The sequence below is a fragment of the Columba livia genome, chromosome 5 (assembly GCF_036013475.1).
Source record: "Columba livia isolate bColLiv1 breed racing homer chromosome 5, bColLiv1.pat.W.v2, whole genome shotgun sequence".
Taxonomy (NCBI): Eukaryota; Metazoa; Chordata; class Aves; order Columbiformes; family Columbidae; genus Columba; species Columba livia.
The window spans coordinates 26,809,955-26,827,108 of NC_088606.1; the positions used below are offsets into that span (position 1 = coordinate 26,809,955).

Genomic DNA, 17,154 nt, shown 5'->3' on the forward strand with positions numbered 1-17,154 from the left:
TAAATCATGTGTATCTTCCGCCTTAACTCTACTTTTTCTTATTCTTTCATGAAGCATTTAACAAATTTACACTTCTCCCCTTCACTTTTTCCTAGGAACAAAGTAAAACACGTAAAGCAACAAGCTTTGGGTTTTTGTTTCTGAAGACTGTTGAAGCTTCATTCTAAAATGGCTTTTGTCTTCAGCTTTTCTGCTCTTTCCACAGGTCCTATTTAGGTAAAAGCCATCAATTAGAGTGTTGCATTTTAAAATATAATCGGAATATTCCTCAAAGTAGACAATATTTTTACGGTGTACTTTTCTGATGTCTTACAATATAATTGGTGGAGTCATTTTCTTATCATAAAGTCAGTACCAAGTAATAATAAAAATGCAAACACCCATATTTACAGGCTTCACTCTACCATGTGTTATACACTACAGTAATTAAACATTAACTAGCAACATGAAATCACAGAACGCATGTGTTTGTTCTCCTTTCCTCAAAGGACTTAACACAGAGGAAAAAGGTTTTTCCATAAACACACTGAGTCTTCTTTTTTAGGGTCTGCTTGTCCATTGGAAGTCCCCTCAAGGCTTTTATGTGAGACACACAGACCTCCACAAATTCAGATTGGTTCACATCACTCTAGATTTCTAAACATTTATCCTAACTTAACGTTCTTAGAACTGTAAGACAGGAAGCAAAAAACCTGTGAAATATTAATGATGCTTCCTTTTTGCAAACAGCTTAAATAGTAAGGATCCTCTTGCCCTCCTTCTCAGCATTTAAAGGATATTATACTTCCTGAACTTGTAAAAGGAAAAAAAAAGGTACTTTTCAAAGGTCATCTGTGTTACACATTGTAGCACTCATTACATTTTGGCTTATTCTTCCTTTTAAAATGGAATAATTATGTTATTTATTATATTCATATTCACGCCATACTATCTTGAAGATAATATTATGATTAGGACATAATTAGAAAGTTGAAACAGTAATGTAGGAAAAAACAATTTACTAACAAATATTTCAACTGTATCCATAAAAATGAAACTAAACATGTTTTTGACACACCTTTTGATATACATTTCTTTCCAGATTTTAATGAGCAATGAACAGCTATATAAAAGAGAATATTTATCTATTACAGGTATAGAAGTAAAACACTGCGCAAATACTCAGGAACAAACACAACACTTGGGATTCAACCCAAACAATTTACATTAGCTTTCAGCCACTGGATATAACTGTGATATGCAGTGCTGATTGTTTTTCTTCTGAAAATAAAGCAAGCAGCTTATGAAGTAAAAATAAAATTATGCCTGTATTTCAGTTTGTTTCCTAATACGTAGATTATATTTGCCTTTCCCTTCCTCCACCACAGAAAATGTAGCAACTATCTTCCGTCTAGAATATATACAGGATATTGTATTCTTAGGAGTTTGACATTAAGTGGAAAGTCAGCCTTCTGGTTCTTCAGCTGGAGAGTTTATTTCTACTCCGTTTTCCTGAAGACAGTTACTCCTCCCTTCAGTACCAATATTTTGGGGACAGGTATTAGTACTATTAATATTCTATGAAGTGTATGTGATTGTGTATGAGCACACAATTTTACCTAGCTTACACTATATTTATGAACAAATTCTATGACAAATTTATAAAAGCAACTTGGAGAAAAACCTGAGTATTTTTCATCCACTGGGTACATTGTATACACAGTCAGTTTTCAATAATAAAAATACCCAGCTTCATTACTTTGGAAATTTCTGAAATCATAAACACAAACTGTCTCCATTCTTGTATGTTGCTCCAAAGAACAATTAAGAACAAATATCAGAATGCATTCATGTTCAACAATAACTTAAAAACCTTTTATTTTGGGTATTTGTATAAACTTCATTCACTGGATACATACCATCATCAGACAAAAAGTCATTAAGTACCATAAGAACAGATTTTTCAAGAAAAGTGCATGTCTCTAGTTGAGGTGAACGTGCGGCTATCTCCATATAGGGGGAGGGGGGAGTATTGCTCTGAACGAGCTAAAACAATAAGTGGTATTTGAACTGCTGGTTGAAAGGTAGAGGCACTGGTAATCATTATTTCCCCTTGTTTGTTCAGGACCTTCCAACAAAACAAACAACCTTTTTGTGATTGGATTGACATGGTGTTAACAATGCATTTAATGCCCAAATCAGTATGAATACAGGTAAAGCTCCTGCTAATACCAGTACCAGGATGTTAAAGCCACCTATTTTCTAAGCAACTCTAAACAGCCACACATAAAAAAAAAGAAGTCAAATCTTCCCTCCTTTAGTAAATAAAGCTAACATTCACTAGGCCACGTCATATAGCAACCGTGAGTATGCTATGAGCCATACAACCATCTGTTAAACGCTTGCCTACTGTACCTGCAATCTTTTCTGCAATCTTAGCTTCTGAAGCTCTCTCTTGCAGTTCTAAGTCCAGTTTTATTGTCTTCAGCTCCTTGTCCTTTTCAGAGAGTTCATCTTGAAGCTGAATTGAACAAATGGGTGGTAAGATTCTTATCTAGCTGAAACAGTCAATCAGCTTTTTTAACCACAACAAAATTTTAAATAATAGTTTCTTACCTCCAAAATACAAACACTAAGCAACACAACAGAAGTTCAGTTAATTATATTTACTTATTTGAAATACAAATGTTAAAAATCTCTTCTTTATAATCTGCTGTATTTTGCTCTGTGAGACAAGCAGCAATGTGTGCGTCACTGTTTTCACTTGGGATTCTCCAGGTATCACCAGCTGTGGTCCTTCTTGCTAAGGAAATTCAGAATTATATGGAAATACAGTGCAGGTGGTGTCTGCATGAATAGCCTATCTCCTAGCAAGAGTACTGATATCACACATCACTAGTGTGAATGCGTAATTTTTCATGTGCATTGCCAGATAGAAACTGAGATTCTTTCATGTATTGAGGCCTTTCTTTTAACCGGGAATTCAGTAAATCTGTTCTTGGACAGATATCTGAGCTTGCCACTGAACATACAATGACACTTCATGGAAAGACTATAGACTTTTCTGTTGTTTAGACACATGCAACCACTACTAATGCTAGAAGCAACACAGTGTGCAAGTAGGATAGAATTTTCTTCCCTTCAACAAAGAGGAGTTATCAGGGCACATTCATTATCTGGATGACACATACAGAAGCATGAGCTCCAGATTCTATTAATGAAATCCTGGCCTTGGTTTTGGTCCTCCTTGGTTTTCATCCATGATGCAAGAGTCTATGTCACCGATTAAGAAGGTCAAAGGGCAGGATGAAAGACTTTCTTAATTTCAGAGAAGTAGTTGTTAAGCAGATACTAAGAATCCAAAATGACACGAAAGCTATTGATTAATGCACTAAAATAAATAACAAAACTAAATTAGGAACAGTTTAAAATGTATGTTTTGTAAGACAACCATAAAAAAGCAAATACTGTGATCTGAATATCTCAATTGTACCTTTTTATTTTTGGCCCTGAGAGTGTCCAATTCTTTTAAAAGGAATGCAGTTTCTGTTTTTCCTCCAAAATCCACAGCATCCTTCCAAGGGGATATAAATTCAGGGAGCATCCTGTTAGCCTTTTTTTCCATGGTGCTGTGTTTAGAAGGGAAAAAAAAAGAAAAGACAAATAATGCAAAACCAGTATCTCTGTCACTCCCCCAAAATCAAAATACACAGAAGTTATCAAAAATTGTTATGCATTGCAAATGTATTAAATAGCCAGTAAAAGGGATGTCCTTCTACCACTTTTTAGATCTGTAATACTGAAAAAAAAATCTGTAAATCTGGAATAGTAAATAAATATACTACATTGCTAAGACATAAAACAGATGAATATAAATCAGCTATGAAGCTTAGAAACAGAAAATACTTAAGGGAAGCAAATACTAAAAACCTGTGCTTAACATGGAACAGCAAAGTCATGAACCATTTGGTGATCCAAATGATACTCAGGATAAAAGAAAGCAAATTCTCCAGTAGGACAGACAATTCCATATGAAGCTAAATGAAAATATCCAGAAGATAAGATCTAGGAGCTCACCTTGTAGAAATCTGTAAAATGATGGTGTTATTCTAAACATTATAGCTGGCAACTGGAATTCCATACTGTATAGCACTCACAGAATTTTAAGGTAACTTATTTGGCCATAGACAGAGAAAAATAAGCCAAGATTCAATTGTCACAAAATTCTATCTCAAGGTAAGACACTTAAAAAAACCCCTTGGCTGTCCATCAATCTCAGAGATAACTCAGATCTCACTTCTAAGATGGCAGCAAAATCAGCAGACGAATGGATTAAAAGGTGCATTAGCAAATATTTTTAACATTCGTTTCCCTTAAGCATTTTCTGTTTATAGGCTTCATAGCCAATGAGTCATAAGAAGTAGCCACAGAAAAGCTACACCTTCTGAACTCCTATTTCTACTGTATGCATTACTTTCATAATGTGTAATCCACATCCTGGTTTTGGCCCAGTGGATCACCACTAGATCATGCTAAAGACAACAAAAACAGGTGTAGAATCTGCCAGACAGGTGAAGAATTAAAAGCATATATTTCAAAAGTATATATAAAAGTATGCATTTCATCATAGGGCTCTGCAGCCTTGATCCCATTTTCAAAAGGAACTCTGTCACTCTCGGTTAAGACTTGGGCTTCAGAGTGCTTAAGTCACTCAAAACTGGTAGCAAGTTTCCTAGTCAGCTGGGTATACCTTTATATATTATGTCACATATAGCATGAGTGCATACATGTCTTAAGACTGCAGTAGAGGGCCATAGCTCAGTATGGAAATCAATAATAAATAATAAATGACAAAATTAAGGACAGAATAAAATCTTCAGCTTGCCTTACACTTTTCAACCATATTTGCCCTTCTTCAGATTCCTCTCACAGACTGCCTGCAAGGTATTACAGCTCATCTTTACACTTCCAGCTTCACCTGGACTTCACACTGCTTTATTCCTGCTTCCTACTCACTCATTTTACTTGGGCTGTACTGTGCTTGCTGTGTAAAGTCAGAGATACCACTAGACTTTCAGATAATCTTTTCTAATTCTGTTCAGTATGCATTTCTACAATTCTCTGGAGAGATCACAATCATTGAAATAGCTGCAGTGTGTCACATAAGCCACTACCATTATGGTATTTTCTATCAGTGCTAGAGAAGACAGTGCTGAAATGCTGCATTCCACAAGGAAAGAAGGGCAGATATGGTCAGTCAAAGTGAAAAAGCTGACTTACTGATTCTCAGTTGGCAAGTAAACTTCCCTATCTTTATAAAAAAATCTGTATGTATACCATCTATCATGTGAATCTAGGAAAACTATATATAGGGATATTTGGTTTTACCTTGATTCTTCAGGACTGGAATTACAATAATTTTGGGCTCCTCTTCTTTGACTGGTTACTGGCCAATCTGAAAGTTTTCGTACTTCAGCTTCTGGCTGGATGAAAAACTCTTGTTTTTTTTGAGAATTCTGATGGAACTGAAACTCAACACAAAAATCTTCTTTTTTCTGTTGCAGGATGTGTGTTTCTAATTGGAAATAGAAGCAAACATTTTTTCATCTGAAGAAAGAAACACAAACTTGAGATTTCATATTCAAAAATTGCTTGCTATATTCTTGTTTGTAGTAGAAAGGAGAAAGTACTCTAGTTTCAGATTCACAGCTTCCTCATCTCACTAAGGAACAAAAGCTGTGTTACCTAGAGTATGAATGTATGAGTTATGACCTATTTACTGGATTTTTCTCATGGAAACCTGAAAAATACATCACCACTTCCTAATACCTCTTTCCTTAAATGAGTACTTAAAATGATGTTGACTCTAGGAAATTATCTACCTATCTTTTGTAGAAATCAGCTCTACCCTAGTGAGACACAACAAATTTCTGCTGTAGACAGGTAAATTTGCAGGTTATGAACTAGAGTCACAATGAGGTATTTTTCAAATCTATTTTGGCTACAAAAGAAGTATCGGCAAGTTGCAATTAGCAACAACAAATTTAAGGCCCCATTATTCAGTCCCGGAGTGTGCAAGGCACAGGCCCATACAACTAAAAAACTTGAAGAATGCAAAGCAAAAATTGTGCCAAAGGGAAAAATTACTTGATTAAAATGTTGAGTGTGATGGTTCTCTTAAGCTTGGCTACTAGATATTTTTAGGACATATTTCTGATATTAAGGTATTTAAATGAAAGAAAGATCTACATACCATAAATATTTTTTCATAAAGTAAGAACAAGTATGTTTTAATTATAGAACTCTATTAAAAATTATGAGGAAGAAGCCTAAAAAAGCTGCAAATGGAAAATGTCATATATTCTTCATTCTTTCATTTAGATTAGTAGAGAACAAACACTGGAGTTTTTGCTCATTTAATAAAGTCAGTGTTTCCAAACATTTTTGATAAATTATATGGTATACATTTTTTTGATCCAACGTGTTACTTCCTTCTCAAAAATAAGAAGCTGTCTATACAGTTGCAATCATTTACAAATAACCTGAAAATACACATCGATCAGTATCGAGGTGTCATGCTGAATGTAAGAAGCAAAAGTACAGATTCCATGTAAAAAAGGCTGAAGACTGTCTCTAAAATCTGTTGCAATAGATTTCTCTTTTCTTGAAGAAGGAAAGGCAGAGCCAATGGCAGAGAGAGACGACCTGCAGATTGTTTGGAGTCTGTTTAACAAGTTCCCATACAAAGCCATGTGTTACTACCTTGAGAAGGAAGTAATTGTACCCGCTGCTCACCTTTAATCTCCTCGTCTACTTCAGCACAAATCCATTTGAATCCACTCTCAAAGTTCCTCTGAAGCATAAGAATTGATTTTTGTACTAGAGGAACAACAGTCAACAGCATATAAGAGTCTTTTTTCCTGAGCAGTAATAAACATGTGGGGACCATAACTTCATAAAACATTCGCTAACATGTACAACCTAACAATACTTTCAGTAGTGATTGAAATACGTTCCTCAGATAGCTTCACAGCTAATTCAGAAACTGAAAACAGCCCATGGCCCCCTGGATTCTTCGAGCAAATGTACACTGTTGTTCACTGGCTCCGAATCCTGCAAAGATTCCTTTTAAGTGCTGCTACATTTCAAAACAGGATTCAACCTCTTGCTCCTCCTTACAGTAAGTAGCAAGTATATCTAAAGAAACACGCATTAAAACACTCACTATGCATACTCTAAGAACCTGCCCCAACTTGGGAGTGGCAACATATAATGGCAAAATTCTGAATCCTCTCCAGTTAGTACTATCTGAAAACTAACCTAGTCCGGATTCGAATACTTGCAAAGCTTTCTATCACGAGGCATACACTTGGCTAAGATGTGTTTCCCATTTGATTTATGTTATAAAGAATGGGCCATCAAACATCATCCTGTTCACTTCTGCCACTTCAGATGCAGTGATGTCTCTCTCTCTCTCTCTCTCTCTCTCTCTCTATACATATATATATAGTTGCAAGTTATGGTCTCACACATAACAACTTTTCTTCCTCTTCTTTTCCAGGGCATCAACATTTTCCACATATATTTGAAGTGCCTCAGGTGAAGTGTGTTGCATTCTGTGGAAGAATTCAAGCACAACATACCTGTTGCAATAACCAGTGACTGTATTGCCATGAAGCTTTGTTCCTTGTTTAGCATTACCTCTCCTTTGCCCACACTATATGAAAGTTAGAGAAAAAAAAACCAACAAACTTCTAACCCCAAAATGCTAAGTAGATGACATTAGCTACCACAGTTACACTGGGATAAATCAAAAAAAGGGATCCTACCCCTTTAGCACAAGAGTAATCAACTGAATAAGTTTTTCTTCTTTTCACGGTTCCTCTTTTTTACTTTTCTGCTTTTAGTGTCAGGACTTCAAAAAGAGTTCACGGAATTGTCACAGTTGGAAGGGACTGTTGGAGATCATCCAGCCGCCCTGCTCAAGCAGGGTCACCTAGAGCAGGTTGTCCAGGCCTGTGTCCAAATGGCTTTTGAACATCTCAACAGCCTCTCTGGGCAGCCTGTGCCAGTGTTTGATCACCTTCATTGTAAAAAAAAAAAATAAAAAATTCCTTGTATTCAGATGGAATTTAATGTATTTTAATTTGTGCTTATTGACTCTTGTCCTGTCAATGAGTACTACTGAAAAGAGCCTGGCTTCTTCTTCTTCATTCTCTTCCATTAGGTATTATTCATATTGGTAAGATCTACTCCCCCACTCCTTCCCTTCTTGAGGCTGTGTTTCAGCCCCTCCTCATACATAAGATGCTCCAGTCTACTTGTGGCTCTTTGTTAGACTTGCTCCAGTAAGACCATCTCTTTCTTGTACTAGGGAGCTCAGAAATGGACTTGACACTGTGGATGTGACCTCACCAGTGCTGAGCAGAGAGGATGGACCACGTCCCTCCATCTGCTGGCAATGCTCTTCCTAATGCAGCTCAGGATGCTGCTGACCGTCCTTGCCATGAGGGTGCATCGCTGACTTATGCTCAACTTGCTGTTCTCTAGGATCCTGATGCCTTTCTGCAGAACTGCTTTCTAAATGGTTGGTGCCCATCATGTACAGTTACATGGCATTATTCATGCTCAGGTGCAAGGGTTCACATTTCCCCTTGCTGAACTTACGAGCTTCCTCTCTGCCCAATTCTACAGCCTGTCGAGGTCTCTCTGAATGGAAGCACAACCATCAGCTACTCACAGTTTTGTATCATCAGCAAACTTGCTGAGAATATAATCTGCTCCATTATCCATTTTTCACACTGGGAGTGCACCACTAGTGACGTGCCTCCTACTGGGCTTCGTGCAACTGATCACCACCATTCAGGAGCAGACATTTAGCCAGTTTTCAGCCAATCACACTGTTTCCTTATTCAAGGAAATTAAATTATATTTCCTTATATTTGCTTTTTTGTTAGGATGCTATGGTACACAGAGTCCAAAGCCCTACCCAAGTCAAGGAAAACAACATACTTCTTGATCCATATTTAATTTCCCACTTGTCAGGATAAACCATTTTTGAGATTCGATGAGATTCAATTGAATACCAATCAGGTCTCTTGGATCCCTTTTCTCTCCAGAACTGTGTCCTAGGGAATTCTTCCAAGCAGATCTCTGAAGAGGCCCAAGTCTATTCTCCTGAAGTCCACAGTTGAGGTCCTGCTTTTTTTCCTGCTCCCTCCTCTCAGAATCCTGAACTTCACTACTTTGTGGTAACTGCAGCCAAGGCTGCCCCTGACTTCAACATCCACAACGAGTTCTTCCTTGTTTGTAAGTATCAGCTCCAGCAGAGCAACTCTCCTTGTTGGCACCTCACTTGTGTCAGGAAGTTGTCATCAATAGACTCCAGAAATCTCCTAGATTGCTCATGCCCTGCTGTTGTCCTTACAGCAGATTATCAGTGTTGTAGTCCCCCATGAGGACCAGGACCTGTGAACAAGAGGCTTCCTTCCAGTTGTCTGAAGAGGGCCTCATCTACTTCATCCGGTTTTCCTCCATGACCTTCCCTCTTACTGGCAGGATCAAGGATAACACCTTTTGAGTTCCCACAGTCTTGAACATCCTCCCCAGAGCCCTGTAGTCACATGTAATACTTGCCAGGTCACCCCAACAGTATCACTGGTACAGATGCGGAACAGCAGCAAGGGGGTAACAGAGGGCCAGGTGAGCTTCAGCAGCCTCACTGTAACATCCTGACTATGAGCTCCCAACAAGCAGCAAAGCTTCCTAGAAGACAGGTCAAGCCAGCAGATAGATTTTTTTTTTTTTTTTTTTTTATACAACAGAATGATGTAAATGTGTCTGCATGATGAGGTAAACATCTGCATTAGCAGCTGAACTTCAGGCTAAATCCTTAGCCCATGTCAAGATATGGATTTTTATGCCTTCAACTGTAAGTTGCAGCAGCTGGAAAAAAAAAGAATTTAGAATGGAACTAGACCTGTGCTGGCATTCATTAATGCTAATGCTGCTTCTTTAAGCAACTTACATTTGCAGCACACCTTTTCATCCAGATTCAATTCCCTCAAGCACATGGGTAAGACTAGGCAGCATCACAGCAAGTCTGTAAGTGACATTCCTGGAAACCTCAGGCAAAACACAGATGATTTGTTTTGTTTTTTTTTCCCTACTGGCTTTGTAAGAGAGAAGACAATGGCAGCTGCCTGCACTCAGAATTCGAAGCAGACTGCCCAAGGGCATTGAGGTGAGAGGTTTTTACTCATTTAATAAAGCTGTAATGTATTTTTTTGGTCAACATGCTAAATCTGTTAGTAGAATGCTTTGGGGAAGACATTTTGAATACTGTCAGATCAATGGGCATAGCATTTTTTTTATTTTTAAAACCACTTTATTCTCCATATAGCCCACGACCATCACCCCAAGTAATTTAGGCCTTGGTACACAGTAGCTTCTTGTCTTGCTGTTAAAACTACATAGCAATATTAATCAATGCACTTCAGTGCTTTTCCTCATGCCTCCTGCAAATTGTGTTGTGCACTAATTACCAATGCTGCAGAGACACACTGGGGACTAAGTAGCATTTGCAGTAATCAGGCTGCACAAGGAAGATCAGAGAAAGGGTAAAACAGCCTTACAAGCTTTGGAAAAAATGCTGTAGTTTTCAGTAAGTGGTATCATCACCATTGCTTCTGGTTCTTGAGTATACTAAACAACTTATTTTCCATATAAAATAGAACAAATTCAGTAGCCCAGATTAATATTTCACTACATGGAGAAGCTGAACAGCTGATCTTCTGTATGTATTTATCTTGAATGAATAGCTCGTTCACATTGAGGGAAAGAAAGGCTAATGTTAGGAAGAAGGAATATAAAGGCACTGGAATTAAAGCAGGGAATTTATTGTAAGGGATGCAAGAGGAAGATAATGCTGTTGTGGCTTGAAACAGTAAAGGCAGAACAGAATTAAATGTTGTTAAGCTAGGAGTGTTTAAAAAGTAAAGTAAAAACATTGAATCTATCACATTTTGCAGGCAGTCACTATTTCTCACAGCTGCTTCTTAGAGCAGGGGATTGGCACCGAGAAATCTCAGCATCAGACAATCCTGTACCATCACTGATAATATGGAAAGAAGCATTGAAGATGTAAGTGCACAGAAGGTGCAGATTCACCTGGAAAGCTAAGGAGGCAGTAGCTTTCCCTTGTGCACTGCTCTGCATATTCAGCAGTCCTGTCATTCAGCAGGAGCTGGGTGGGCGCCTCCTTCCCTCTGTTTGCAGTCTTTCAGCCCCCAACATGCTAAACCGTGCTGATAAGCTCAGAGGTTTGCAGGGGTTCTCGGAGGAATAACAACAAAGGAAAACAATCCAAAAGCAAGGGAACATGCACATAGCACTGTAAAACACATGGTGGGCTACAGATCTGCTTGTAGATGATTATGGGGACATTGGAAGCCCTTGTTGGTGCTCCAAACCAGCTTCAAGTGTAATAATACCTACCACTTGCTATCTATAGCTTCCTAAGATTTGTTTTAAGCTGGTCTGTGGCACAGACAAAGCATGTCCTCATCTGCCTGCAAAAGACTGCATGAATGAACCCCTCGAGGAATGGCAGTAAGAGGCAGAATACGAAAAAGAGCAAAACCAGGAAGGAAGAGAATGTGCCAAACGCACTCCGGGAGCACGAGAAGCTGACTGCAAACTCAGTAGCCCATGGTTCCTACATGATACTATCAGATTAAAAACATTTGAAAAAAAATGCAAAACAAAACATGGTGCTACATTTGAGGAACTAACTGCAACCTCAATTACTGAAAGGCCCCAAAAATTCAGTGATTGACAAACTCTAATTTACTGTTAATCATGTAGTTTTTTTTCTCAGCCAGAACAACCATACAGCTTCAATTTTTTTTAAAAAAAATTTATTTGTACAATACCAAAAAGACAATTTTCCTAACACCAAGAGGAAATATTCCCTATCCAACAAAACTGTCAAAGCAAAAAGCCATTCCACCCCTATACAAAACTAACCTGCTCCCACTGCAATAAAAGGACACACTTACTATAGTTTAAAAACACTTGCTCTTGCCCTTGCTTGCAAACCACACATCTACCTCAACTTGCTGCAATAGCTGTCCAGTGTGTAAAGAGCATTATTCAAGAACTTCACTCTCTTTTTATTTTCATTAGACTAATTGCTACACTTTATTATTGACTTTCAAGTTATCTTGATATTTTTTGTACGTTAATAGAAATACTTCTGAAAAGAAAACTTTGGGGCATGTGTGTATGAGGATGTATAAACAACTGTATGTGTTCTAACAAGCTGTTAAGATAAGACAGTTGCTGCATCAATAAAAAGCAATTTCTAATAGCTTCATGCGAAAAACAGAATATGGAATTGTCTTAAATTCATAACATCTAATACCAACTGTTGCATAAAAATGGTTAATTTGGCAAAAATTAAGCCCCATTGCATTCCAGCTTGTCCTCAAGGTATCAGAGGGACTGGGGGCAGCTGAGTTTACCTTCTGAGTGATGGCCAGTAAAGCCAAAATAACCTTAGGTCGCCACAATGAGTCTGATTGTGCTCAACAGCCAGTCTGGCATTATGTTGAAGTCACATGATTATGGGTTCACCAACAGTTCAAGGTCGGGTTGCAGTCATTGAACTTAAGCACTTACACAGATTCACAAATAGTACAATATATATACTATAAGTCTGAGCACATCCAATGAAAAATTCTCACGACTAGATCCACATATGAGATTTACTAAAGCAACACCAACAGATTGGAATTCTTAGATATGTCTAATAAATTAATAAAAATTAAATATTTAGGTCTAATGGAAAACTTGAACCTGATGGCCACTAACTTTTCAAGCTATGCAAATGCAATTAGTACTATGGCCAAATATTCCTTCATGAGTTGAAAATGATGAGTCAGCCTTTTTGGCAAAGACAAACATTCATTCACTTGGCTGTATAACTACTGGAACTTCTACCAAACAGAATGACTGTGAAAGACTCAGGCTGCTCAACAATTGACCCCTTACTGAATGATTAAAAGACATAAATCCTGAAAGTCAGTGGGAAACCAAAATTAAAGGATTTTATAGGCATAAAAAGAAGAAAATGAGGCTGGTGGAAGAAATCTGATCCTATTGCCTGGCATAAGTGGCAAGAAAAGAGTTGTTTTAGGTTTTATACATTTTCAGAATGCCTGTTATTTTCTTTTTCATTTGTATTCGAGCTGACACAGATGCAACACACATGATTTACATGCATATCTCAATGGCTGTTCGTTATTTTTGACTTTTTCCTCACTATTCTATCTTTCCCACAATCTGCAAACAAGTTTTCAGAGTTAATTCCAAGAAAAGATTCTGTACTTAATTTTCAAGAAGTAATTCCTGTTTCTAGAAAACAATTACAAAAGCTCAGTACAAAAAGTAGGAGGTCAGTATAAATTTTCTCCAAAACAAACAAACAAGATAAAGTGCAGCTTTACTCATCTTTGGATTTACTACAGATTTATTTACATTAGCAACTATTTAGGTCCCTTCAACGCAGTGTAGTATAATGAGAAACAATAACCTGCAACTAACAGCGAATGGCTGTCCCTTCATGACACACATTTTCTGACATTCAAAGAAAACTGGGCGGACCTCAAGATGATTATTCAGTAGGACTCTAAGATCTCACTAAATCACTTCTGTAGCATGGCAGAATGGCAACCACAGTAACCTGATAACTAGTGAAGACTGAGCTGAGAGTTGTTTTGTAATACAAAAGGTAATTCCTTTTCTTTCTCAGTGCTCTGCTCAGCCAAAATATTGCATATGACCAGCAAAGGCCTTGGCAGCAATGAAGAGGAAATCACCATGTAGAAGCACTGTACACTTAGTGCCCCTATGATACATAACTGTGGGCCCTGCTGAGACCACCATGGGTCAACACAGAAGAATGCGGGCTGTTAACTCCATTAACTTATTTTTAAGTAAATCTTACTCAGAACTGTTCCATATTTTATACCAGGATAGGTTACCTGTTCTTACATTAAGAAACAACTGACAGAGGTTCACTGAAATAAGCCTTGAGAACAATGCTTTCTGGAAACTCTCAGGTATTTTACAAAGGATGCATAAGCACTGTGTTAGTCATTTTAAAGCCATCAAGACTGAGACACACAGTTGAGGCTGCCACCTCAAGGTTACTGAACAAGCCATGGTAGAAGACAAACGGGGAAGCCCAGAACTGCAGAAGCTGTATCCATGATGCATCTTGGAGCCTGTGCTACCACACTGGTGGCCCTTCCTGCTCCTGTCTCCTTCTCAGAGACCTCAGATTCTTCTCTTTTCTGTCAGAGAGGCTTTAGCAACTCATTTCCATTGGACTTGAAGAAAAAAAAAACACAAATATTTTTACTTATGAATGATAAAAAACTAACAGAAATTTCAAATAACTACATTGGTATCTTTCCACACTCCTTTATGTTAATTTTCATTCACATGACAGACTACAGCATTCCTATATTAGAAGACAGATATGCAGTGTACAGTATAGACCAACTTCCTCTCATTTCAATAGTAAGCAGAAGATATTAAATAACTTTTTCTTTTTTTTTTTTAATATACACTGAATATCATTCTAATAAAGAAAACTTCTGAACAATTAAAACTGTTTTAGAAGTCAGTCAGGCTAACAGAACAATACAGTTCCAATGCTCAATCTCTGGCCACAGCTAAGCATTTAAGTTGTCCAGAATCATGATCAAAGAGAACAACATATTCTTATTAGAATTTTATTGAGAAAGTCCTCTGCAAATGAATAAGAACAACCTGTGTTATATTTTGCATGAATGTCTTAGCTTGCTCTATATTCCATGACACTTAGACACACACACAAAAGACCTGAAAATATTTTATCTGCTAAAACACAGAAAAAATTAAGAAGTTTAGTGGTTCGTTTTTTCAATCATTTAAGGAATCTAAAGAGAACAGTGAATTCATTCTGTGTTAACAATTTAAGCAGGGGACACATCTGTGTTACTTTGAATGCTTCTTTATTCACCTGTACTTGTGTGGACGTCTGGCAACACCCCTCATAAAGAAATAAATTGAGAAGGAGATTAAGAACAGTTGGAGTTATTCTGGCAAAAGCAATTTTTTACAATTCTCTAAGGATTCTGATTATTTTAGTAATGATGTTTCCTTTGCCTGTCTCTCTCACTAAGTCTTTTGCCCTCCTATTTTGCATCTAAACAGCAATTGTGTACCAACTAGTGAATATGTAAAGCAGAAAAATGCTTCTAAGTCTTTAAAATGCACGGACAATCATTATTTTGGTATTCACTGTAGTAAACAGAGATGCATTTATTAATGTGTGAATATCAGACATTTCCTTTGGCATTCCACTCTCCATTTACAATCATTAACACTGTTTTTTTAAAATATTAGTCTCTGAGAAGGCACCAGATTTTTGTTGGATTGGTCTCACACTTGAAAAAGCATTTTTATATTCCGAATGCAACAAAACAGCAGAATCTCTGGGCAGATACTAAATGGGATTCACTGAAACACAATGTTAGTTCTAATGGATGGATGATTGTGTTTGGTCTTTTGAAACTTTGAAGTATAGGTAAGTCTTGATCACACAAATTAATAAATCCTAAAGCTGGAGTTAACAATAACCATTACACCCAAATTCTGCAGCTTAGCCCAGCCAATTTTTCAAAAGGTCAGGTTGTGAACTGGAGAAGATCAGGGAGGTCCACCGCATAGCTTTGTTGCCAGGCATCTCTCGTCTGGATTGTTGCAGGCATTTATTAGTATTCGTCAGCAGACTCAACAAAGCAAACAAGAAACTCAAGCACGAATAATAAAATGAAATGCTGCTATATAACCCTTTGTCATTCAGCAAATATGGGACTTTTTAGCTACATTGTTCCTAAACCTGGGTTACTACTTTAATTTTTCTCCACAGTGCTGACTGAATGAGTATGCATGTGTGTTAAATGCAGAGCTCCCTTAACAACTGCAGGACTGCCATTTAATCTGTTGGTAGATGGACCATTTCCTGTGGGAACTCCAGCTATGATTTCCAGATCCACCAAATAAATCTCAGATTAAGATTCCAAATGAAACCTGCCTTTGGCAGATAAAAAATGTCAAGATGGATATAAACAGTAAAATTATAAATTATCTAGGTGTTGCACGATGACTTGATGTGCGTTTTTTGTTTACACTTTCCCCGATATCACAACTATACAAGGCATTCATCAAATGTCACACTTTCATAATATTGGAGGCATCATTAAAACTGTTTGGCTAAGGACCTTGAAGTGTTTAAGCAGTAGCTCAAAAGTATATTTGTGCAAAGTAGAAGAATAAATTTACATATCAGCAGCAGCTCATAAGGGATGGGTAAATATTCTGTTTATCTCTCATTGTAATTCAGGTTAGTTTAAATACAGGGTTTCAGGATATCATTACAGCCTATATGCAGTTATTACATAATTTCCAAACATAGTATCTGCTAGACTTTTACTAAGCATGCTGTGTTTATGTTTTCTAAACCAGCTGAAAACAAAGTAAACCTTCTCATTCCATTTTTCTTTCGCTATTTTCATACCAGACAATTGCTTTTCACATATAACCCCTTCCATTATCTAAATCTTAATGATCCAGAACTCTCTTTTATCTAGGCAGGGTCATGTTTCCTCATGCTCATTAATTATAGTGAAAATTCTCTTATCCAAATGTACTCAACCTCCCCTATTGCAAACAAACAACTAAGGCTTTGCTGAATTAAAGTTCTAAGCAAAATCCCAGAAAACAACAGCTTTAGAAGTCAAGAAAAATATTGCAATTTTAAGTATCTAACTTAAAAGAAAGGTCACTTTGCATATAGTACCAGTGTGACACCTTGGCAATGCACCATTTTCTCCAAGTAAATGGGCTACTAAAGATGCAGGTGAACTCTCAGATAAAGAGTCTCCAATGCACTCCCTGGAGAACCTTTTTTAAATGTTTTTAACCTCTTTGTTTGTTATGTTTTTGCTCTGAACTTAAGTTTCATTCTAGTTGTCACTAAAATAGAAGCAATTAAGGTTTCTAAAGCAGAAAATAACCTAATTCTTCTTGCATTTGTGGTAGGCCTTCTAAAGCTCCTTCTGA

At 37.2% G+C, this 17,154-nt stretch overlaps 1 protein-coding gene across 25 annotated transcripts in view; it reads right to left on the reverse strand.

Moving 5' to 3' along the window:
* The window catches only part of MIPOL1 (mirror-image polydactyly 1), a 193,616-nt gene that overhangs the window by 137,224 nt on the left and 39,238 nt on the right, over positions 1-17,154 (reverse strand). For 23 of the 25 annotated variants that reach the window (XM_065064027.1, XM_065064026.1, XM_065064023.1 and 20 more), the window contains 3 exons: positions 5,368-5,554; positions 3,473-3,608; positions 2,395-2,500 (listed from right to left, as the gene is read on the reverse strand). In XM_065064027.1, the coding sequence (XP_064920099.1) occupies positions 2,395-2,500; positions 3,473-3,608; positions 5,368-5,554 (429 nt within the window). Of the gene's footprint in view, positions 1-2,394; positions 2,501-3,472; positions 3,609-5,367; positions 5,587-6,774; positions 6,833-17,154 lie in introns of all 25 variants that reach the window. The other 2 variants (XM_065064030.1, XM_065064031.1) reach the window with 2 other exon arrangements.